A 25,792-nucleotide genomic window follows, 5' to 3' on the forward strand; every position below is an offset into this window, starting at 1 on the left:
AACTCCCCCCTGCCATCACTGCCACTCCTCCCAACTCCCCCCTGCCATCACTGCCACTCATCCCAACTCCCCCAACATTGCCACTCTTCCCAACTCCCCCCTGCCATCACTGCCACTCATTCCAACTCCCCCAACATTGCCACTCTTCCCAACTCCCCCCTGCCATCACTGCCACTCCTCCCAACTCCCCCCTGCCATCACTGCCACTCCTCCCAACTCCCCCCTGCCATCACTGCCACTCCTCCCAACTCCCCCCTGCCATCACTGCCACTCATTCCAACTCCCTCCTGCCATCACTGCCACTCATCCCAACTCCCCCCTGCCATCACTGCCACTCATTCCAACTCCCCCAACATTGCCACTCATCCCAACTCCCTCCTGCCATCACTGCCACTCATTCCAACTCCCCCCTGCCATCACTGCCACTCATTCCAACTCCCCCAACATTGCCACTCATTCCAACTCCCCCCTGCCATCACTGCCACTCATTCCAACTCCCCCCTGCCATCACTGCCACTCATTCCAACTCCCCCCTGCCATCACTGCCACTCATCCCAACTCCCCCCTGCCATCACTGCCACTCATTCCAACTCCCCCCTGCCATCACTGCCACTCATTCCAACTCCCCCCTGCCATCACTGCCACTCATTCCAACTCCCCCCTGCCATCACTGCCACTCATTCCAACTCCCCCCTGCCATCACTGCCACTCATTCCAACTCCCCCCTGCCATCACTGCCACTCCTCCCAACTCCCCCCTGCCATCACTGCCACTCCTCCCAACTCCCCCCTGCCATCACTGCCACTCATCCCAACTCCCCCCTGCCATCACTGCCACTCATTCCAACTCCCCCAACATTGCCACTCATCCCAACTCCCTCCTGCCATCACTGCCACTCATTCCAACTCCCCCCTGCCATCACTGCCACTCATTCCAACTCCCCCAACATTGCCACTCATCCCAAATCCCCCCTGCCATCACTGCCACTCATTCCAACTCCCCCCTGCCATCACTGCCACTCATTCCAACTCCCCCCTGCCATTACTGCCACTCATTCCAACTCCCCCCTGCCATCACTGCCACTCATTCCAACTCCCCCCTGCCATCACTGCCACTCATTCCAACTCCCCCAACATTGCCACTCATCCCAACTCCCCCCTGCCATCACTGCCACTCATTCCAACCCCCCCCTGCCATCACTGCCACTCATTCCAACTCCCCCCTGCCATCACTGCCACTCATTCCAACTCCCCCCTGCCATCACTGCCACTCATTCCAACTCCCCCCTGCCATCACTGCCACTCATTCCAACTCCCCCCTGCCATCACTGCCACTCATTCCAACTCCCCCAACATTGCCACTCATCCCAACTCCCCCCTGCCATCACTGCCACTCATTCCAACCCCCCCCTGCCATCACTGCCACTCATTCCAACTCCCCCCTGCCATCACTGCCACTCATTCCAACTCCCCCCTGCCATCACTGCTACTCATTCCAACTCCCCCCTGCCATCACTGCCACTCCTCCCAACTCCCCCAACATTGCCACTCTTCCCAACTCCCCCCTGCCATCACTGCCACTCATTCCAACTCCCCCCTGCCATCACTGCCACTCATTCCAACTCCCCCCTGCCATCACTGCCACTCATTCCAACTCCCCCCTGCCATCACTGCCACTCATTCCAACTCCCCCCTGCCATCACTGCCACTCATTCCAACTCCCCCCTGCCATCACTGCCACTCATTCCAACTCCCCCCTGCCATCACTGCCACTCCTCCCAACTCCCCCAACATTGCCACTCTTCCCAACTCCCCCCTGCCATCACTGCCACTCATTCCAACTCCCCCCTGCCATCACTGCCACTCATTCCAACTCCCCCCTGCCATCACTGCCACTCATTCCAACTCCCCCCTGCCATCACTGCCACTCATTCCAACTCCCCCAACATTGCCACTCATCCCAACTCCCCCCTGCCATCACTGCCACTCATTCCAACCCCCCCCTGCCATCACTGCCACTCATTCCAACTCCCCCCTGCCATCACTGCCACTCATTCCAACTCCCCCCTGCCATCACTGCCACTCATTCCAACTCCCCCCTGCCATCACTGCCACTCATTCCAACTCCCCCCTGCCATCACTGCCACTCATTCCAACTCCCCCCTGCCATCACTGCCACTCATTCCAACTCCCCCAACATTGCCACTCATCCCAACTCCCCCCTGCCATCACTGCCACTCCTCCCAACTCCCCCCTGCCATCACTGCCACTCCTCCCAACTCCCCCCTGCCATCACTGCCACTCCTCCCAACTCCCCCCTGCCATCACTGCCACTCATCCCAACTCCCCCAACATTGCCACTCTTCCCAACTCCCCCCTGCCATCACTGCCACTCATTCCAACTCCCCCCTGCCATCACTGCCACTCATTCCAACTCCCCCCTGCCATCACTGCCACTCATTCCAACTCCCCCCTGCCATCACTGCCACTCATTCCAACTCCCCCAACATTGCCACTCATCCCAACTCCCCCCTGCCATCACTGCCACTCCTCCCAACTCCCCCCTGCCATCACTGCCACTCCTCCCAACTCCCCCCTGCCATCACTGCCACTCATTACAACTCCCCCCTGCCATCACTGCCACTCATGCCAACTCCCCCCTGCCATCACTGCCACTCCTCCCAACTCCCCCCTGCCATCACTGCCACTCCTCCCAACTCCCCCCTGCCATCACTGCCACTCCTCCCAACTCCCCCCTGCCATCACTGCCACTCCTCCCAACTCCCCCCTGCCATCACTGCCACTCCTCCCAACTCCCCCCTGCCATCACTGCCACTCCTCCCAACTCCCCCCTGCCATCACTGCCACTCATTCCAACTCCCCCAACATTGCCACTCATCCCAACTCCCCCCTGCCATCACTGCCACTCATTCCAACTCCCCCAACATTGCCACTCTTCCCAACTCCCCCCTGCCATCACTGCCACTCATTCCAACTCCCCCCTGCCATCACTGCCACTCATTCCAACTCCCCCCTGCCATCACTGCCACTCATTCCAACTCCCCCCTGCCATCACTGCCACTCATTCCAACTCCCCCAACATTGCCACTCATCCCAACTCCCCCCTGCCATCACTGCCACTCATTCCAACTCCCCCCTGCCATCACTGCCACTCATTCCAACTCCCCCCTGCCATCACTGCCACTCATTCCAACTCCCCCCTGCCATCACTGCCACTCATTCCAACTCCCCCAACATTGCCACTCATCCCAACTCCCCCCTGCCATCACTGCCACTCCTCCCAACTCCCCCCTGCCATCACTGCCACTCCTCCCAACTCCCCCCTGCCATCACTGCCACTCATCCCAACTCCCCCAACATTGCCACTCTTCCCAACTCCCCCCTGCCATCACTGCCACTCATTCCAACTCCCCCCAACATTGCCACTCATCCCAACTCCCCCCTGCCATCACTGCCACTCCTCCCAACTCCCCCCTGCCATCACTGCCACTCCTCCCAACTCCCCCCTGCCATCACTGCCACTCCTCCCAACTCCCCCCTGCCATCACTGCCACTCCTCCCAACTCCCCCCTGCCATCACTGCCACTCATTCCAACTCCCCCCTGCCATCACTGCCACTCATTCCAACTCCCCCCTGCCATCACTGCCACTCATTCCAACTCCCCCCTGCCATCACTGCCACTCATTCCAACTCCCCCCTGCCATCACTGCCACTCATTCCAACTCCCCCCTGCCATCACTGCCACTCATGCCAACTCCCCCCTGCCATCACTGCCACTCCTCCCAACTCCCCCCTGCCATCACTGCCACTCCTCCCAACTCCCCCCTGCCATCACTGCCACTCCTCCCAACTCCCCCCTGCCATCACTGCCACTCCTCCCAACTCCCCCCTGCCATCACTGCCACTCCTCCCAACTCCCCCTGCCATCACTGCCACTCCTCCCAACTCCCCCCTGCCATCACTGCCACTCCTCCCAACTTCCCCCTGCCATCACTGCCACTCCTCCCAACTCCCCCCTGCCATCACTGCCACTCCTCCCAACTCCCCCCTGCCATCACTGCCACTCCTCCCAACTCCCCCCTGCCATCACTGCCACTCCTCCCAACTCCCCCCTGCCATCACTGCCACTCTTCCCAACTCCCCCCTGCCATCACTGCCACTCTTCCCAACTCCCCCCTGCCATCACTGCCACTCTTCCCAACTCCCCCCTGCCATCACTGCCACTCCTCCCAACTCCCCCCTGCCATCACTGCCACTCCTCCCAACTCCCCCCTGCCATCACTGCCACTCCTCCCAACTCCCCCCTGCCATCACTGCCACTCCTCCCAACTCCCCCCTGCCATCACTGCCACTTCTCCCAACTCCCTACTGCCATCACTGCCACTCCTCCCAACTCCCCCAACATTGCCACTCTTCCCAACTCCCCCCTGCCATCACTGCCACTCATTCCAACTCCCCCAACATTGCCACTCTTCCCAACTCCCCCCTGCCATCACTGCCACTCCTCCCAACTCCCCCCTGCCATCACTGCCACTCCTCCCAACTCCCCCCTGCCATCACTGCCACTCCTCCCAACTCCCCCCTGCCATCACTGCCACTCCTCCCAACTCCCCCCTGCCATCACTGCCACTCCTCCCAACTCCCCCCTGCCATCAATGCCACTCCTCCCAACTCCCCCCTGCCATCACTGCCACTCTTCCCAACTCCCCCCTGCCATCACTGCCACTCTTCCCAACTCCCCCCTGCCATCACTGCCACTCTTCCCAACTCCCCCCTGCCATCACTGCCACTCCTCCCAACTCCCCCCTGCCATCACTGCCACTCCTCCCAACTCCCCCCTGCCATCACTGCCACTCATTCCAACTCCCCCCTGCCATCACTGCCACTCATTCCAACTCCCCCCTGCCATCACTGCCACTCATTCCAACTCCCCCCTGCCATCACTGCCACTCATTCCAACTCCCCCCTGCCATCACTGCCACTCATTCCAACTCCCCCCTGCCATCACTGCCACTCATTACAACTCCCCCCTGCCATCACTGCCACTCATTCCAACTCCCCCCTGCCATCACTGCCACTCATTCCAACTCCCCCCTGCCATCACTGCCACTCATTCCAACTCCCCCCTGCCATCACTGCCACTCCTCCCAACTCCCCCCTGCCATCACTGCCACTCCTCCCAACTCCCCCCTGCCATCACTGCCACTCCTCCCAACTCCCCCCTGCCATCACTGCCACTCCTCCCAACTCCCCCCTGCCATCACTGCCACTCCTCCCAACTCCCCCCTGCCATCACTGCCACTCCTCCCAACTCCCCCCTGCCATCACTGCCACTCCTCCCAACTCCCCCCTGCCATCACTGCCACTCCTCCCAACTCCCCCCTGCCATCACTGCCACTCCTCCCAACTCCCCCCTGCCATCACTGCCACTCCTCCCAACTCCCCCCTGCCATCACTGCCACTCATCCCAACTCCCCCAACATTGCCACTCATTCCAACTCCCCCCTGCCATCACTGCCACTCATTCCAACTCCCCCCTGCCATCACTGCCACTCATTCCAACTCCCCCCTGCCATCACTGCCACTCATTCCAACTCCCCCCTGCCATCACTGCCACTCATTCCAACTCCCCCCTGCCATCACTGCCACTCATTCCAACTCCCCCCTGCCATCACTGCCACTCATTCCAACTCCCCCCAGCCATCACTGCCACTCATTACAACTCCCCCCTGCCATCACTGCCACTCATTACAACTCCCCCCTGCCATCACTGCCACTCATTCCAACTCCCCCCTGCCATCACTGCCACTCATTCCAACTCCCCCCTGCCATCACTGCCACTCATTCCAACTCCCCCCTGCCATCACTGCCACTCCTCCCAACTCCCCCCTGCCATCACTGCCACTCCTCCCAACTCCCCCCTGCCATCACTGCCACTCCTCCCAACTCCCCCCTGCCATCACTGCCACTCCTCCCAACTCCCCCCTGCCATCACTGCCACTCCTCCCAACTCCCCCCTGCCATCACTGCCACTCCTCCCAACTCCCCCCTGCCATCACTGCCACTCCTCCCAACTCCCCCCTGCCATCACTGCCACTCCTCCCAACTCCCCCCTGCCATCACTGCCACTCCTCCCAACTCCCCCCTGCCATCACTGCCACTCATCCCAACTCCCCCAACATTGCCACTCTTCCCAACTCCCCCCTGCCATCACTGCCACTCATTCCAACTCCCCCCTGCCATCACTGCCACTCCTCCCAACTCCCCCCTGCCATCACTGCCACTCATTCCAACTCCCCCCTGCCATCACTGCCACTCATTCCAACTCCCCCCTGCCATCACTGCCACTCATTCCAACTCCCCCCTGCCATCACTGCCACTCATTCCAACTCCCCCCTGCCATCACTGCCACTCCTTCCAACTCCCCCAACATTGCCACTCTTCCCAACTCCCCCCTGCCATCACTGCCACTCCTCCCAACTCCCCCCTGCCATCACTGCCACTCATTCCAACTCCCCCCTGCCATCACTGCCACTCATTCCAACTCCCCCCTGCCATCACTGCCACTCATTCCAACTCCCCCCTGCCATCACTGCCACTCATTCCAACTCCCCCCTGCCATCACTGCCACTCATTCCAACTCCCCCCTGCCATCACTGCCACTCATTCCAACTCCCCCCTGCCATCACTGCCACTCATTCCAACTCCCCCCTGCCATCACTGCCACTCCTTCCAACTCCCCAACATTGCCACTCTTCCCAACTCCCCCCTGCCATCACTGCCACTCATTCCAACTCCCCCTGCCATCACTGCCACTCATTCCAACTCCCCCCTGCCATCACTGCCACTCATTCCAACTCCCCCAACATTGCCACTCATCCCAACTCCCCCCTGCCATCACTGCCACTCATTCCAACTCCCCCCTGCCATCACTGCCACTCATTCCAACTCCCCCCTGCCATCACTGCCACTCATTCCAACTCCCCCCTGCCATCACTGCCACTCTTCCCAACTCCCCCCTGCCATCACTGCCACTCCTCCCAACTCCCCCTGCCATCACTGCCACTCCTCCCAACTCCCCCCTGCCATCACTGCCACTCCTCCCAACTCCCCCCTGCCATCACTGCCACTCCTCCCAACTCCCCCCTGCCATCACTGCCACTCCTCCCAACTCCCCCCTGCCATCACTGCCACTCATCCCAACTCCCCCAACATTGCCACTCTTCCCAACTCCCCCCTGCCATCACTGCCACTCATTCCAACTCCCCCCTGCCATCACAGCCACTCATTCCAACTCCCCCTGCCATCACTGCCACTCATTCCAACTCCCCCCTGCCATCACTGCCACTCATTCCAACTCCCCCAACATTGCCACTCATCCCAACTCCCCCCTGCCATCACTGCCACTCATTCCAACTCCCCCCTGCCATCACTGCCACTCATTCCAACTCCCCCCTGCCATCACTGCCACTCATTCCAACTCCCCCCTGCCATCACTGCCACTCATTCCAACTCCCCCCTGCCATCACTGCCACTCATTCCAACTCCCCCTGCCATCACTGCCACTCATTCCAACTCCCCCCTGCCATCACTGCCACTCATTCCAACTCCCCCAACATTGCCACTCATCCCAACTCCCCCCTGCCATCACTGCCACTCATTCCAACTCCCCCCTGCCATCACTGCCACTCATTCCAACTCCCCCCTGCCATCACTGCCACTCTTCCCAACTCCCCCCTGCCATCACTGCCACTCATTCCAACTCCCCCCTGCCATCACTGCCACTCATTCCAACTCCCCCCTGCCATCACTGCCACTCATTCCAACACCCCCCTGCCATCACTGCCACTCATTCCAACTCCCCCCTGCCATCACTGCCACTCCTCCCAACTCCCCCCTGCCATCACTGCCACTCCTCCCAACTCCCCCCTGCCATCACTGCCACTCCTCCCAACTCCCCCCTGCCATCACTGCCACTCCTCCCAACTCCCCCCTGCCATCACTGCCACTCCTCCCAACTCCCCCCTGCCATCACTGCCACTCTTCCCAACTCCCCCCTGCCATCACTGCCACTCATTCCAACTCCCCCCTGCCATCACTGCCACTCATTCCAACTCCCCCCTGCCATCACTGCCACTCATTCCAACTCCCCCCTGCCATCACTGCCACTCATTCCAACTCCCCCCTGCCATCACTGCCACTCATTCCAACTCCCCCCTGCCATCACTGCCACTCCTCCCAACTCCCCCCTGCCATCACTGCCACTCCTCCCAACTCCCCCCTGCCATCACTGCCACTCCTCCCAACTCCCCCCTGCCATCACTGCCACTCCTCCCAACTCCCCCCTGCCATCACTGCCACTCCTCCCAACTCCCCCCTGCCATCACTGCCACTCCTCCCAACTCCCCCCTGCCATCACTGCCACTCCTCCCAACTCCCCCCTGCCATCACTGCCACTCCTCCCAACTCCCCCCTGCCATCACTGCCACTCCTCCCAACTCCCCCCTGCCATCACTGCCACTCCTCCCAACTCCCCCCTGCCATCACTGCCACTCATCCCAACTCCCCCAACATTGCCACTCTTCCCAACTCCCCCCTGCCATCACTGCCACTCATTCCAACTCCCCCCTGCCATCACTGCCACTCATTGCAACTCCCCCCCTGCCATCACTGCCACTCCTCCCAACTCCCCCCTGCCATCACTGCCACTCATTCCAACTCCCCCCTGCCATCACTGCCACTCATTCCAACTCCCCCCTGCCATCACTGCCACTCATTCCAACTCCCCCCTGCCATCACTGCCACTCATTCCAACTCCCCCCTGCCATCACTGCCACTCCTTCCAACTCCCCCAACATTGCCACTCTTCCCAACTCCCCCCTGCCATCACTGCCACTCATTCCAACTCCCCCTGCCATCACTGCCACTCATTCCAACTCCCCCCTGCCATCACTGCCACTCATTCCAACTCCCCCAACATTGCCACTCATCCCAACTCCCCCCTGCCATCACTGCCACTCATTCCAACTCCCCCCTGCCATCACTGCCACTCATTCCAACTCCCCCCTGCCATCACTGCCACTCTTCCCAACTCCCCCCTGCCATCACTGCCACTCCTCCCAACTCCCCCCTGCCATCACTGCCACTCCTCCCAACTCCCCCCTGCCATCACTGCCACTCCTCCCAACTCCCCCCTGCCATCACTGCCACTCCTCCCAACTCCCCCCTGCCATCACTGCCACTCATCCAACTCCCCCAACATTGCCACTCTTCCCAACTCCCCCTGCCATCACTGCCACTCATTCCAACTCCCCCCTGCCATCACAGCCACTCATTCCAACTCCCCCTGCCATCACTGCCACTCATTCCAACTCCCCCCTGCCATCACTGCCACTCATTCCAACTCCCCCAACATTGCCACTCATCCCAACTCCCCCCTGCCATCACTGCCACTCATTCCAACTCCCCCCTGCCATCACTGCCACTCATTCCAACTCCCCCCTGCCATCACTGCCACTCATTCCAACTCCCCCCTGCCATCACTGCCACTCATTCCAACTCCCCCCTGCCATCACTGCCACTCATTCCAACTCCCCCTGCCATCACTGCCACTCATTCCAACTCCCCCCTGCCATCACTGCCACTCATTCCAACTCCCCCAACATTGCCACTCATCCCAACTCCCCCCTGCCATCACTGCCACTCATTCCAACTCCCCCCTGCCATCACTGCCACTCATTCCAACTCCCCCCTGCCATCACTGCCACTCTTCCCAACTCCCCCCTGCCATCACTGCCACTCATTCCAACTCCCCCCTGCCATCACTGCCACTCATTCCAACTCCCCCCTGCCATCACTGCCACTCATTCCAACACCCCCCTGCCATCACTGCCACTCATTCCAACTCCCCCCTGCCATCACTGCAACTCCTCCCAACTCCCCCCTGCCATCACTGCCACTCCTCCCAACTCCCCCCTGCCATCACTGCCACTCCTCCCAACTCCCCCCTGCCATCACTGCCACTCCTCCCAACTCCCCCTGCCATCACTGCCACTCCTCCCAACTCCCCCCTGCCATCACTGCCACTCTTCCCAACTCCCCCCTGCCATCACTGCCACTCATTCCAACTCCCCCCTGCCATCACTGCCACTCATTCCAACTCCCCCCTGCCATCACTGCCACTCATTCCAACTCCCCCCTGCCATCACTGCCACTCATTCCAACTCCCCCCTGCCATCACTGCCACTCATTCCAACTCCCCCCTGCCATCACTGCCACTCCTCCCAACTCCCCCCTGCCATCACTGCCACTCCTCCCAACTCCCCCCTGCCATCACTGCCACTCCTCCCAACTAACTCCCCCCTGCCATCACTGCCCACTCCTCCCAACTCCCCCCTGCATCACTGCCACTCCTCCAACTCCCCCCTGCCATCACTGCCACTCCTCCCAACTCCCCCCTGCCATCACTGCCACTCCTCCCAACTCCCCCTGCCATCACTGCCACTCTCCCAACTCCCCCCTGCCATCACTGCCACTCCTCCAACTCCCCCCTGCCATCACTGCCACTCCTCCCAACTCCCCCCTGCCATCACTGCCACTCCTCCCAACTCCCCCCTGCCATCACTGCCACTCCTCCCAACTCCCCCCTGCCATCACTGCCACTCCTCCCAACTCCCCCCTGCCATCACTGCCACTCCTCCCAACTCCCCCTGCCATCACTGCCACTCCTCCCAACTCCCCCCTGCCATCACTGCCACTCTTCCCAACTCCCCCCTGCCATCACTGCCACTCATTCCAACTCCCCCAACATTGCCACTCTTCCCAACTCCCCCCTGCCATCACTGCCACTCCTCCCAACTCCCCCCTGCCATCACTGCCACTCCTCCCAACTCCCCCCTGCCATCACTGCCACTCCTCCCAACTCCCCCCTGCCATCACTGCCACTCTTCCCAACTCCCCCCTGCCATCACTGCCACTCCTCCCAACTCCCCCCTGCCATCACTGCCACTCTTCCCAACTCCCCCCTGCCATCACTGCCACTCATTCCAACTCCCCCAACATTGCCACTCTTCCCAACTCCCCCCTGCCATCACTGCCACTCCTCCCAACTCCCCCCTGCCATCACTGCCACTCCTCCCAACTCCCCCCTGCCATCACTGCCACTCATTCCAACTCCCCCCTGCCATCACTGCCACTCATTCCAACTCCCCCCTGCCATCACTGCCACTCATTCCAACTCCCCCCTGCCATCACTGCCACTCATTCCAACTCCCCCCTGCCATCACTGCCACTCCTCCCAACTCCCCCCTGCCATCACTGCCACTCCTCCCAACTCCCCCCTGCCATCACTGCCACTCCTCCCAACTCCCCCCTGCCATCACTGCCACTCCTCCCAACTCCCCCCTGCCATCACTGCCACTCCTCCCAACTCCCCCCTGCCGACACTGCCACTCCTCCCAACTCCCCCTGCCATCACTGCCACTCATCCCAACTCCCCCAACATTGCCACTCTTCCCAACTCCCCCCTGCCATCACTGCCACTCATTCCAACTCCCCCCTGCCATCACTGCCACTCATTCCAACCCCCCCCTGCCATCACTGCCACTCATTCCAACTCCCCCCTGCCATCACTGCCACTCCTCCCAACTCCCCCCTGCCATCACTGCCACTCCTCCCAACTCCCCCAACATTGTCACTCTTCCCAACTCCCCCCTGCCATCACTGCCACTCATTCCAACTCCCCCCTGCCATCACTGCCATTCATTCCAACTCCCCCAACATTGCCACTCATCCCAACTCCCCCCTGCCATCACTGCCACTCATTCCAACTCCCCCCTGCCATCACTGCCACTCCTCCCAACTCCCCCCTGCCATCACTGCCACTCCTCCCAACTCCCCCCTGCCATCACTGCCACTCATCCCAACTCCCCCAACATTGCCACTCTTCCCAACTCCCCCCTGCCATCACTGCCACTCATTCCAACTCCCCCAACATTGCCACTCTTCCCAACTCCCCCCTGCCATCACTGCCACTCCTCCCAACTCCCCCCTGCCATCACTGCCACTCCTCCCAACTCCCCCCTGCCATCACTGCCACTCCTCCCAACTCCCCCCTGCCATCACTGCCACTCATTCCAACTCCCCCCTGCCATCACTGCCACTCATTCCAACTCCCCCCTGCCATCACTGCCACTCCTCCCAACTCCCCCCTGCCATCACTGCCACTCATTCCAACTCCCCCAACATTGCCACTCTTCCCAACTTCCCCCTGCCATCACTGCCACTCTTCCCAACTCCCCCCTGCCATCACTGCCACTCCTCCCAACTCCCCCCTGCCATCACTGCCACTTCTCCCAACTCCCTACTGCCATCACTGCCACTCCTCCCAACTCCCCCCTGCCATCACTGCCACTCCTCCCAACTCCCCCCTGCCATCACTGCCACTCCTCCCAACTCCCCCCTGCCATCACTGCCACTCATTCCAACTCCCCCAACATTGCCACTCTTCCCAACTCCCCCCTGCCATCACTGCCACTCCTCCCAACTCCCCCCTGCCATCACTGCCACTCCTCCCAACTCCCCCCTGCCATCACTGCCACTCCTCCCAACTCCCCCCTGCCATCACTGCCACTCCTCCCAACTCCCCCCTGCCATCACTGCCACTCCTCCCAACTCCCCCCTGCCATCACTGCCACTCCTCCCAACTCCCCCCTGCCATCACTGCCACTCCTCCCAACTCCCCCCTGCCATCACTGCCACTCCTCCCAACTCCCCCCTGCCATCACTGCCACTCCTCCCAACTCCCCCCTGCCATCACTGCCACTCCTCCCAACTCCCCCCTGCCATCACTGCCACTCATTCCAACTCCCCCCTGCCATCACTGCCACTCCTCCCAACTCCCCCCTGCCATCACTGCCACTCCTCCCAACTCCCCCCTGCCATCACTGCCACTCCTCCCAACTCCCCCCTGCCATCACTGCCACTCCTCCCAACTCCCCCCTGCCATCACTGCCACTCCTCCCAACTCCCCCCTGCCATCACTGCCACTCCTCCCAACTCCCCCCTGCCATCACTGCCACTCCTCCCAACTCCCCCCTGCCATCACTGCCACTCCTCCCAACTCCCCCCTGCCATCACTGCCACTCCTCCCAACTCCCCCCTGCCATCACTGCCACTCATCCCAACTCCCCCAACATTGCCACTCATCCCAACTCCCCCCTGCCATCACTGCCACTCTTCCCAACTCCCCCCTGCCATCACTGCCACTCTTCCCAACTCCCCCCTGCCATCACTGCCACTCCTCCCAACTCCCCCCTGCCATCACTGCCACTCCTCCCAACTCCCCCCTGCCATCACTGCCACTCCTCCCAACTCCCCCCTGCCATCACTGCCACTCCTCCCAACTCCCCTATGCCATCACTGCCACTCCTCCCAACTCCCCCCTGCCATCACTGCCACTCTTCCCAACTCCCCCCTGCCATCACTGCCACTCCTCCCAACTCCCCCCTGCCATCACTGCCACTCCTCCCAACTCCCCCCTGCCATCACTGCCACTCATTCCAACTCCCCCCTGCCATCACTTCCACTCATTCCAACTCCCCCCTGCCATCACTGCCACTCATTCCAACTCCCCCAACATTGCCACTCATTCCAACTCCCCCCTGCCATCATTGCCACTCATTCCAACTCCCCCCTGCCATCACTGCCACTCATTCCAACTCCCCCAACATTGCCACTCATTCCAACTCCCCCCTGCCATCACTGCCACTCCTCCCAACTCCCCCCTGCCATCACTGCCACTCCTCCCAACTCCCCCCTGCCATCACTGCCACTCCTCCCAACTCCCCCCTGCCATCACTGCCACTCCTCCCAACTCCCCCCTGCCATCACTGCCACTCCTCCCAACTCCCCCCTGCCATCACTGCCACTCCTCCCAACTCCCCCCTGCCATCACTGCCACTCCTCCCAACTCCCCCTGCCATCACTGCACTCCTCCCAACTCCCCCTGCCATCACTGCCACTCCTCCCAACTCCCCCCTGCCATCACTGCCACTCATCCCAACTCCCCCAACATTGCCACTCATCCCAACTCCCCCCTGCCATCACTGCCACTCTTCCCAACTCCCCCCTGCCATCACTGCCACTCTTCCCAACTCCCCCCTGCCATCACTGCCACTCCTCCCAACTCCCCCCTGCCATCACTGCCACTCCTCCCAACTCCCCCCTGCCATCACTGCCACTCCTCCCAACTCCCCCTGCCATCACTGCCACTCCTCCCAACTCCCCCCTGCCATCACTGCCACTCCTCCCAACTCCCCCTGCCATCACTGCCACTCCTCCCAACTCCCCCCTGCCATCACTGCCACTCCTCCCAACTCCCCCCTGCCATCACTGCCACTCCTCCCAACTCCCCCCTGCCATCACTGCCACTCATTCCAACTCCCCCCTGCCATCACTTCCACTCATTCCAACTCCCCCCTGCCATCACTGCCACTCATTCCAACTCCCCCAACATTGCCACTCATTCCAACTCCCCCCTGCCATCATTGCCACTCATTCCAACTCCCCCCTGCCATCACTGCCACTCATTCCAACTCCCCAACATTGCCACTCATTCCAACTCCCCCCTGCCATCACTGCCACTCCTCCCAACTCCCCCCTGCCATCACTGCCACTCCTCCCAACTCCCCCCTGCCATCACTGCCACTCCTCCCAACTCCCCCCTGCCAACACTGCCACTCCTCCCAACTCCCCCCTGCCGACACTGCCACTCCTCCCAACTCCCCCTGCCATCACTGCCACTCATCCCAACTCCCCCAACATTGCCACTCATTCCAACTCCCCCCTGCCATCACTGCCACTCATTCCAACTCCCCCCTGCCATCACTGCCACTCATTCCAACTCCCCCCTGCCATCACTGCCACTCCTCCCAACTCCCCCAACATTGCCACTCATTCCAACTCCCCCCTGCCATCACTGCCACTCATTCCAACTCCCCCCTGCCATCACTGCCACTCATTCCAACTCCCCCCTGCCATCACTGCCACTCATTCCAACTCCCTCCTGCCATCACTGCCACTCATCCCAACTCCCCCCTGCCATCACTGCCACTCATTCCAACTCCCCCAACATTGCCACTCATCCCAACTCCCTCCTGCCATCACTGCCACTCATTCCAACTCCCCCTGGCATCACTGCCACTCATTCCAACTCCCCCAACATTGCCACTCATCCCAAATCCCCCCTGCCATCACTGCCACTCATTCCAACTCCCCCCTGCCATCACTGCCACTCATTCCAACTCCCCCCTGCCATCACTGCCACTCATTCCAACTCCCCCCTGCCATCACTGCCACTCATTCCAACTCCCCCTGCCATCACTGCCACTCCTCCCAACTCCCCCTGCCATCACTGCCACTCCTCCCAACTCCCCCAACATTGCCACTCTTCCCAACTCCCCCCTGCCATCACTGCCACTCATTCCAACTCCCTCCTGCCATCACTGCCACTCCTCCCAACTCCCTCCTGCCATCACTGCCACTCATTCCAACTCCCACCTGCCATCACTGCCACTCATTCCAACTCCCCCAACATTGCCACTCCTCCCAACTCCCCCAACATTGCCACTCTTCCCAACTCCCTCCTGCCATCACTGCCACTCCTCCCAACTCCCCCCTGCCATCACTGCCACTCCTCCCAACTCCCCCCTGCCATCACTGCCACTCCTCCCAACTCCCCCCTGCCGACACTGCCACTCCTCCCAACTCCCCCCTGCCATCACTGCCACTCATCCCAACTCCCCCAACATTGCACTCTTCCCAACTCCCCCCTGCCATCACTGCCACTCATTCCAACTCCCCCTGCCATCACTGCCACTCATTCCAACCCCCCCCTGCCATCACTGCCACTCATTCCAACTCCCCCCTGCCATCACTGCCACTCCTCCCAACTCCCCCCTGCCATCACTGCCACTCCTCCCAACTCCCCCAACATTGTCACTCTTCCCAACTCCCCCCTGCCATCACTGCCACTCCTCCCATCTCCCTCCTGCCATCACTGCCACTCATTCCAACTCCCCCCTGCCATCACTGCCACTCATTCCAACTCCCCCAACATTGCCACTCATCCCAACTCCCCCCTGCCATCACTGCCACTCATTCCAACTCCCCCCTGCCATCACTGCCACTCATTCCAACTCCCCCCTGCCATCACTGCCACTCATTCCAACTCCCCCCTGCCATCACTGCCACTCATTCCAACTCCCCCCTGCCATCACTGCCACTCATTCCAACTCCCCCCTGCCATCACTGCCACTCATTCCAACTCCCCCCTGCCATCACTGCCACTCATTCCAACTCCCCCCTGCCATCACTGCCACTCATTCCAACTCCCCCCTGCCATCACTGCCACTCATTCCAACTCCCCCCTGCCATCACTGCCACTCCTCCCAACTCCCCCCTGCCATCACTGCCACTCATCCCAACTCCCCCAACATTGCCACTCTTCCCAACTCCCCCCTGCCATCACTGCCAGTCATTCCAACTCTCCCTTGCCATCACTGCCACTCATTCCAACTCCCCCCTGCCATCACTGACACTCATTCCAACTCCCCCCTGCCATCACTGCCACTCATTCCAACTCCCCCCTGCCATCACTGCCACTCATTCCAACTCCCCCCTGCCATCACTGCCACTCATTCCAACTCCCCCAACATTGCCACTCATCCCAACTCCCCCCTGCCATCACTGCCACTCATTCCAACTCCCCCCTGCCATCACTGCCACTCATTCCAACTCCCCCCTGCCATCACTGCCACTCATTCCAACTCCCCCCTGCCATCACTGCCACTCCTCCCAACTCCCCCCTGCCATCACTGCCACTCCTCCCAACTCCCCCCTGCCATCACTGCCACTCCTCCCAACTCCCCCCTGCCATCACTGCCACTCCTCCCAACTCCCCCCTGCCATCACTGCCACTCCTCCCAACTCCCCCCTGCCATCACTGCCACTCCTCCCAACTCCCCCCTGCCATCACTGCCACTCCTCCCAACTCCCCCCTGCCATCACTGCCACTCCTCCCAACTCCCCCCTGCCATCACTGCCACTCCTCCCAACTCCCCCCTGCCATCACTGCCACTCCTCCCAACTCCCCCCTGCCATCACTGCCACTCCTCCCAACTCCCCCCTGCCATCACTGCCACTCCTCCCAACTCCCCCCTGCCATCACTGCCACTCATCCCAACTCCCCCCTGCCATCACTGCCACTCATTCCAACTCCCCCCTGCCATCACTGCCACTCATTCCAACTCCCCCCTGCCATCACTGCCACTCATTCCAACTCCCCCCTGCCATCACTGCCACTCATTCCAACTCCCCCCTGCCATCACTGCCACTCATTCCAACTCCCCCCTGCCATCACTGCCACTCATTCCAACTCCCCCCTGCCATCACTGCCACTCATTCCAACTCCCCCCTGCCATCACTGCCACTCATTCCAACTCCCCCCTGCCATCACTGCCACTCATTCCAACTCCCCCCTGCCATCACTGCCACTCATTCCAACTCCCCCCTGCCATCACTGCCACTCATTCCAACTCCCCCCTGCCATCACTGCCACTCATTCCAACTCCCCCCTGCCATCACTGCCACTCATTCCAACTCCCCCCTGCCATCACTGCCACTCCTCCCAACTCCCCCCTGCCATCACTGCCACTCCTCCCAACTCCCCCCTGCCATCACTGCCACTCCTCCCAACTCCCCCAACATTGCCACTCTTCCCAACTCCCCCCTGCCATCACTGCCACTCCTCCCAACTCCCCCCTGCCATCACTGCCACTCCTCCCAACTCCCCCCTGCCATCACTGCCACTCCTCCCAACTCCCCCAACATTGCCACTCTTCCCAAATCCCCCCTGCCATCACTGCCACTCATTCCAACTCCCTCCTGCCATCACTGCCACTCATCCCAACTCCCCCCTGCCATCACTGCCACTCATTCCAACTCCCCCAACATTGCCACTCATCCCAACTCCCTCCTGCCATCACTGCCACTCATTCCAACTCCCCCCTGGCATCACTGCCACTCATTCCAACTCCCCCAACATTGCCACTCATCCCAAATCCCCCCTGCCATCACTGCCACTCATTCCAACTCCCCCCTGCCATCACTGCCACTCATTCCAACTCCCCCCTGCCATCACTGCCACTCATTCCAACTCCCCCAACATTGCCACTCATTCCAACTCCCCCCTGCCATCACTGCCACTCATTCCAACTCCCCCCTGCCATCACTGCCACTCCTCCCAACTCCCCCAACATTGCCACTCTTCCCAACTCCCCCCTGCCATCACTGCCACTCATTCCAACTCCCCCCTGCCATCACTGCCACTCATTCCAACTCCCCCCTGCCATCACTGCCACTCATTCCAACTCCCCCCTGCCATCATTGCCACTCATTCCAACTCCCCCCTGCCATCACTGCCACTCCTCCCAACTCCCCCAACATTGCCACTCTTCCCAACTCCCCCCTGCCATCACTGCCACTCATTCCAACTCCCCCCTGCCATCACTGCCACTCATTCCAACTCCCCCCTGCCATCACTGCCACTCATTCCAACTCCCCCCTGCCATTACTGCCACTCATTCCAACTCCCCCCTGCCATCACTGCCACTCATTCCAACTCCCCCCTGCCATCACTGCCACTCATTCCAACTCCCCCAACATTGCCACTCATCCCAACTCCCCCCTGCCATCACTGCCACTCATTCCAACCCCCCCCTGCCATCACTGCCACTCATTCCAACTCCCCCTTGCCATCACTGCCACTCATTCCAACTCCCCCCTGCCATCACTGCCACTCATTCCAACTCCCCCCTGCCATCACTGCCACTCATTCCAACTCCCCCCTGCCATCACTGCCACTCATCCCAACTCCCCCAACATTGCCACTCATTCCAACTCCCCCCTGCCATCACTGCCACTCCTCCCAACTCCCCCAACATTGCCACTCATTCCAACTCCCCCCTGCCATCACTGCCACTCATTCCAACTCCCCCCTGCCAACACTGCCACTCATTCCAACTCCCCCCTGCCATCACTGCCACTCATTCCAACTCCCCCAACATTGCCACTCATTCCAACTCCCCCCTGCCATCACTGCCACTCATTCCAACTCCCCCCTGCCATCACTGCCACTCATTCCAACTCCCCCCTGCCATCACTGCCACTCATTCCAACTCCCCCCTGCCATCACTGCCACTCATTCCAACTCCCCCCTGCCATCACTGCCACTCATTCCAACTCCCCCCTGCCATCACTGCCACTCATTCCAACTCCCCCCTGCCATCACTGCCACTCCTCCCAACTCCCCCCTGCCATCACTGCCACTCCTCCCAACTCCCCCCTGCCAACACTGCCACTCCTCCCAACTCCCCCCTGCCATCACTGCCACTCATCCCAACTCCCCCAACATTGCCACTCTTCCCAACTCCCCCCTGCCATCACTGCCACTCATTCCAACTCCCCCCTGCCATCACTGCCACTCATTCCAACTCCCCCCTGCCATCACTGCCACTCATTCCAACTCCCCCCTGCCATCACTGCCACTCATTCCAACTCCCCCCTGCCATCACTGCCACTCATTCCAACTCCCCCCTGCCATCACTGCCACTCATTCCAACTCCCCCCTGCCATCACTGCCACTCCTCCCAACTCCCCCCTGCCATCACTGCCACTCCTCCCAACTCCCCCAACATTGCCACTCTTCCCAACTCCCCCCTGCCATCACTGCCACTCATTCCAACTCCCTCCTGCCATCACTGCCACTCCTCCCAACTCCCTCCTGCCATCACTGCCACTCATTCCAACTCCCCCCTGCCATCACTGCCACTCATTCCAACTCCCCCAACATTGCCACTCATCCCAACTCCCCCAACATTGCCACTCTTCCCAACTCCCCCCTGCCATCACTGCCACTCATTCCAACTCCCTCCTGCCATCACTGCCACTCCTCCCAACTCCCTCCTGCCATCACTGCCACTCATTCCAACTCCCCCCTGCCATCACTGCCACTCATTCCAACTCCCCCCTGCCATCACTGCCACTCATTCCAACTCCCCCCTGCCATCACTGCCACTCATTCCAACTCCCCCCTGCCATCACTGCCACTCATTCCAACTCCCCCCTGCCATCACTGCCACTCATTCCAACTCCCCCCTGCCATCACTGCCACTTATTCCAACTCCCCCCTGCCATCACTGCCACTCATTCCAACTCCCCCCTGCCATCACTGCCACTCATTCCAACTCCCCCCTGCCATCACTGCCACTCCTCCCAACTCCCCCCTGCCATCACTGCCACTCCTCCCAACTCCCCCCTGCCATCACTGCCACTCCTCCCAACTCCCCCCTGCCAACACTGCCACTCCTCCCAACTCCCCCCTGCCATCACTGCCACTTATCCCAACTCCCCCAACATTGCCACTCTTCCCAACTCCCCCCTGCCATCACTGCCACTCATTCCAACTCCCCCCTGCCATCACTGCCACTCATTCCTGCCATCACTGCCACTCATGCCACTCATTCCAACTCCCCCCTGCCATCACTGCCACTCATTCCAACTCCCCCAACATTGCCACTCATCCCAACTCCCCCCTGCCATCACTGCCACTCATTCCAACTCCCCCCTGCCATCACTGCCACTCATTCCAACTCCCCCCTGCCATCACTGCCACTCATTCCAACTCCCCCCTACCATCACTGCCACTCATTCCAACTCCCCCCCCGCCATCACTGCCACTCATTCCAACTCCCCCCTGCCATCACTGCCACTCATTCCAACTCCCCCTGCCATCACTGCCACTCATTCCAACTCCCCCCTGCCATCACTGCCACTCATTCCAACTCCCCCCTGCCATCACTGCCACTCATTCCAACTCCCCCAACATTGCCACTCATCCCAACTCCCCCCTGCCATCACTGCCACTCCTCCCAACTCCCCCCTGCCATCACTGCCACTCCTCCCAACTCCCCCCTGCCATCACTGCCACTCCTCCCAACTCCCCCCTGCCATCACTGCCACTCCTCCCAACTCCCCCCTGCCATCACTGCCACTCCTCCCAACTCCCCCCTGCCATCACTGCCACTCCTCCCAACTCCCCCCTGCCATCACTGCCACTCCTCCCAACTCCCCCCTGCCATCACTGCCACTCCTCCCAACTCCCCCCTGCCATCACTGCCACTCCTCCCAACTCCCCCCTGCCATCACTGCCACTCCTCCCAATTCCCCCCTGCCATCACTGCCACTCCTCCCAATTCCCCCCTGCCATCACTGCCACTCCTCCCAACTCCCCCAACATTGCCACTCATTCCAACTCCCCCAACATTGCCACTCCTCCCAACTCCCCCCTGCCATCACTGCCACTCCTCCCAACTCCCCCCTGCCATCACTGCCACTCCTCCCAACTCCCCCCTGCCATCACTGCCACTCCTCCCAACTCCCCCCTGCCATCACTGCCACTCCTCCCAACTCCCCCCTGCCATCACTGCCACTCCTCCCAACTCCCCCCTGCCATCACTGCCACTCCTCCCAACTCCCCCCTGCCATCACTGCCACTCCTCCCAACTCCCCCCTGCCATCACTGCCACTCCTCCCAACTCCCCCCTGCCATCACTGGCACTCCTCCCAACTCCCCCCTGCCATCACTGGCACTCCTCCCAACTCCCCCCTGCCATCACTGGCACTCCTCCCAACTCCCCCCTGCCATCACTGCCACTCCTCCCAATTCCCCCCTGCCATCACTGCCACTCCTCCCAATTCCCCCCTGCCATCACTGCCACTCCTCCCAACTCCCCCAACATTGCCACTCATTCCAACTCCCCCAACATTGCCACTCCTCCCAACTCCCCCCTGCCATCACTGCCACTCCTCCCAACTCCCCCCTGCCATCACTGCCACTCCTCCCAACTCCCCCAACATTGCCACTCCTCCCAACTCCCCTGCCATCACTGCCACTCATCCCAACTCCCCTGCCATCACTGCCACTCATTCCAACTCCCCCAACATTTCCACTCATCTCACCTCCCCCCTGCCATCACTGCCACTCATTCCAACTCCCCCAACATTGCCACTCATCCCAACTCCCCCCTGCCATCACTGCCACTCCTCCCAACTCCCCCCTGCCATCACTGCCACTCCTCCCAACTCCCCCCTGCCATCACTGCCACTCCTCCCAACTCCCCCCTGCCATCACTGCCACTCCTCCCAACTCCCCCCTGCCATCACTGCCACTCCTCCCAACTCCCCCCTGCCATCACTGCCACTCCTCCCAACTCCCCCCTGCCATCACTGCCACTCCTCCCAACTCCCCCCTGCCATCACTGCCACTCCTCCCAACTCCCCCCTGCCATCACTGCCACTCCTCCCAACTCCCCCCTGCCATCACTGCCACTCCTCCCAACTCCCCCCTGCCATCACTGCCACTCCTCCCAACTCCCCCCTGCCATCACTGCCACTCCTCCCAACTCCCCCAACATTGCCACTCATTCCAACTCCCCCAACATTGCCACTCCTCCCAACTCCCCCCTGCCATCACTGCCACTCCTCCCAACTCCCCCCTGCCATCACTGCCACTCCTCCCAACTCCCCCCTGCCATCACTGCCACTCTTCCCAACTCCCCCCTGCCATCACTGCCACTCCTCCCAACTCCCCCCTGCCATCACTGCCACTCCTCCCAACTCCCCCCTGCCATCACTGCCACTCCTCCCAACTCCCCCCTGCCATCACTGCCACTCCTCCCAACTCCCCCAACATTGCCACTCCTCCCAACTCCCCTGCCATCACTGCCACTCATCCCAACTCCCCTGCCATCACTGCCACTCATTCCAACTCCCCCAACATTGCCACTCATCTCACCTCCCCCCTGCCATCACTGCCACTTATTCCAACTCCCCCAACATTGCCACTCATCCCAACTCCCCCCTGCCATCACTGCCACTCATCCCAACTCCCCCCTGCCATCACTGCCACTCATCCCAACTCCCCCACCCCCCACCAAGGAGTAAGAGAAGGAATAAAAATAGAGAATAAATGGAAGGGAGAGGGAGGAACAAAGAAAAAGGGAGAGAAAGAACAAGAAAGATGGCTAGAGAGAGGGATGTGGGAAAAAAACAAGAAATTAGGATAGAGAGAGAGGAAAAGGGAGAACAAAGAGTTTATATCCTAAAATGCTAAAATATTACTGTACGAGTGGAAGGGAGAGCTCAATGTCCGTGGGTTAGAGGCACAAATTACTTGCCTTGGGTGCAGACAACCCACGCTACAAAAATTGTTTTACTGTTAGGGGTCCCCACAACTTGGGAAATTTTATCAAGGGGTCACGGCAGTAAATAGGTTGAGAACCACTGGTCTATAGGATTGTCATTTTGAGGACACCTGGTGGTTGCCTGTTGCAATTGCAGTTTAGTTCCTCACAGGAAAGTCTTGGCTTTTGTTAATAAAGTTTTTTATTGAACAACATAAAGTTTTTACCTCAGTTAGAGAAGCCATTTTAGTTGTGATGCAGACAATTGAAGGTCTTCAGATTTGCCTCTAGATATAGAAATGGCTGTAAGTTTTCATTATTTCCCTTGGACTGTTATGTGTTTGATTTCTATATATATGGAATACATATTGTAATTCTCTGATTATATTGCAGTTTACAGAACTATTGATTCTGTCAGCCAAGGGATGGTAGGAAAGCCTTGTCATCGTCTTTATTTTTCATGTGGTGACCTTTTATCGAAGTGTATAAAAATCTGGGTTTCTGGTCAATGAAGAGTCATTTCTTTGGTTCTATCCCCACATCTTGTCTGCGTATTATGATTGGGGGAAGGGCTGGTATTAGCGTCCAGTCTGCAGGACAGGGGGCACTGATTGGCAGAAGCACCCAAACGGGGTGCCAAGGTGTTCCGTCACAATCCTCTATACTTCCTACAGTCCTCTGTCTTCTAATACTGAACTCGGTGATAACAAAATATGGAAAATGTGGACTTTTCTCACCGTGTTCTGTTTGTGGAAATCTGACAGGGAGGCCATTAGTCTATCCAGCTCCAGTGTGGCGGAGGAGGCTGATAATACCCTGCAAGAAAGAACGGGGCGGTTAGGACATTCCATGGTACACCCAATCCTGTATCTTGTGTAGTACGTCATACATGGACAATCCCATGACACACGTCACATGTGATCTGCCCCATAACACATCGTACATGGACAATCCCATGACACACGTCACATGTGATCTGCCCCATAACTCATCGTACATGGAGAATCCCATGACACACGTCATATGTGATCTGTCCCCATAACACATCGTACATGGACAATCCCATGACACACGTCGCATGTGATCTGCCCCATAACACATCGTACATGGAGAATCCCATGACACACGTCATATGTGATCTGCCCCCATAACACATCGTACATGGACAATCCCGTTTTCAAACTTTTTATTGTTATAGAAAAAGTACAAATCTGAATTCAATATAAAGGGAACATCATACAATGCAGGTACAAAGCTCACCAATATATCAGTTCTAATTACACATCATGTATAATGAGCAGAAGGCGCAGGAACTTCCAAGGATATGGAATCAAACAGAGGAACCAATATTGGAGCTATTACCAATGTGTACAAAACTGGTGGGTGCCTTGAAAAAGTATTCACACCCCTTGAAATTTCCCACATTTTGTCATTTTACAACTGTAAATGTATTTTATTGGGATTTTATGTGATAGATCAACACAAAGTGTCACATAATTGTGAAGTGGAAGGAAAATGATAAATGATACAAATAAATATGTGAAAAGTGTGGGGGAGGGGCATTTGTATGACGCCCCCCGGTGTCAATACTTTGTAGAACCCCCTTTCTCTACAAGTCTTTTTGGGGGTGTCTCTACCAGCTTTGCACATCTAGAGAGGACATTTCTGCCCATTCTTCTTTGTAAAATATCTCAAGCTCTGTCAGATTGGATGGAGAGTGTCTGTGAACAGCAATTTTCAAGTCTTGCCACAGATTCTCAATGGGATTTAGGTCTGGACTGTGACTGGGCCATTCTAACACATGAATATGCTTTGATCTAAACCATTCCATTGTAGGTCTGGCTGGATGTTTCGGGTCGTTGTCCTGCTGGAAGGTGAACCTCCGCCCCAGTCTCAAGTCTTTTGTAGACTCTAACAGGTTTTCTTCTAAGATTGTCCTGTATTTGTCTCCATCCATCTTCCCATCAACTCTGACCAGCTTCCCTGTCCCTGCTGAAGAAAACCATCCCCACCACATGATGCTGCCACCACCATGTTTCACGGTGGGGATGGTGTGTTCAGGGTGATGTGCAGTGTTAGTTTTTCCCCACACATAGCGTTTTGCTTTTAGGACATAAAGTTGAATTTTGGTCTCATGTGACCAGATCACCTTCTTCCACATGTTTGCTGTGTCCTCCACAAGGCTTCTCACAAACTACAAACAGGACTTCTTATGACTTTCTTTCACCAATGTCTTTCTTCTTGTCACTCTTCCATAAAGGGCAGATTTGTGGAGAACACGACTAATAGTTGTCCTGTGGACAGATTCTCCCACCTGAGCTGTGGATCTCTGCAGCTCCTCCAGAGTTACCATGGACCTCTTGGCTCTTCTCTGATGAATGCTCTCCTTGCCCGGCCGGTCAGTTTAGGTGGACGGCCATGTCTTGGTAGGTTTGCAGTTGTGCCATACTCTTTCCATTTTCCGATGATGG

The 25,792-nt window shown here is 59.3% G+C and overlaps 1 protein-coding gene across 1 annotated transcript in view; it reads right to left on the bottom strand.

Moving 5' to 3' along the window:
• TGFB1I1 (transforming growth factor beta 1 induced transcript 1) overlaps window positions 1-25,792 on the bottom strand; it is a 135,530-nt gene that overhangs the window by 92,390 nt on the left and 17,348 nt on the right. The window contains exon 6 of the mRNA XM_073635254.1: window positions 24,059-24,137. Within this exon, the coding sequence (XP_073491355.1) occupies window positions 24,059-24,137 (79 nt within the window). The remainder of the gene's footprint in view (window positions 1-24,058; window positions 24,138-25,792) is intronic.

Source organism: Aquarana catesbeiana, linkage group LG06 (assembly GCF_042186555.1).
Source record: "Aquarana catesbeiana isolate 2022-GZ linkage group LG06, ASM4218655v1, whole genome shotgun sequence".
Lineage (NCBI taxonomy): Eukaryota > Metazoa > Chordata > Amphibia > Anura > Ranidae > Aquarana > Aquarana catesbeiana.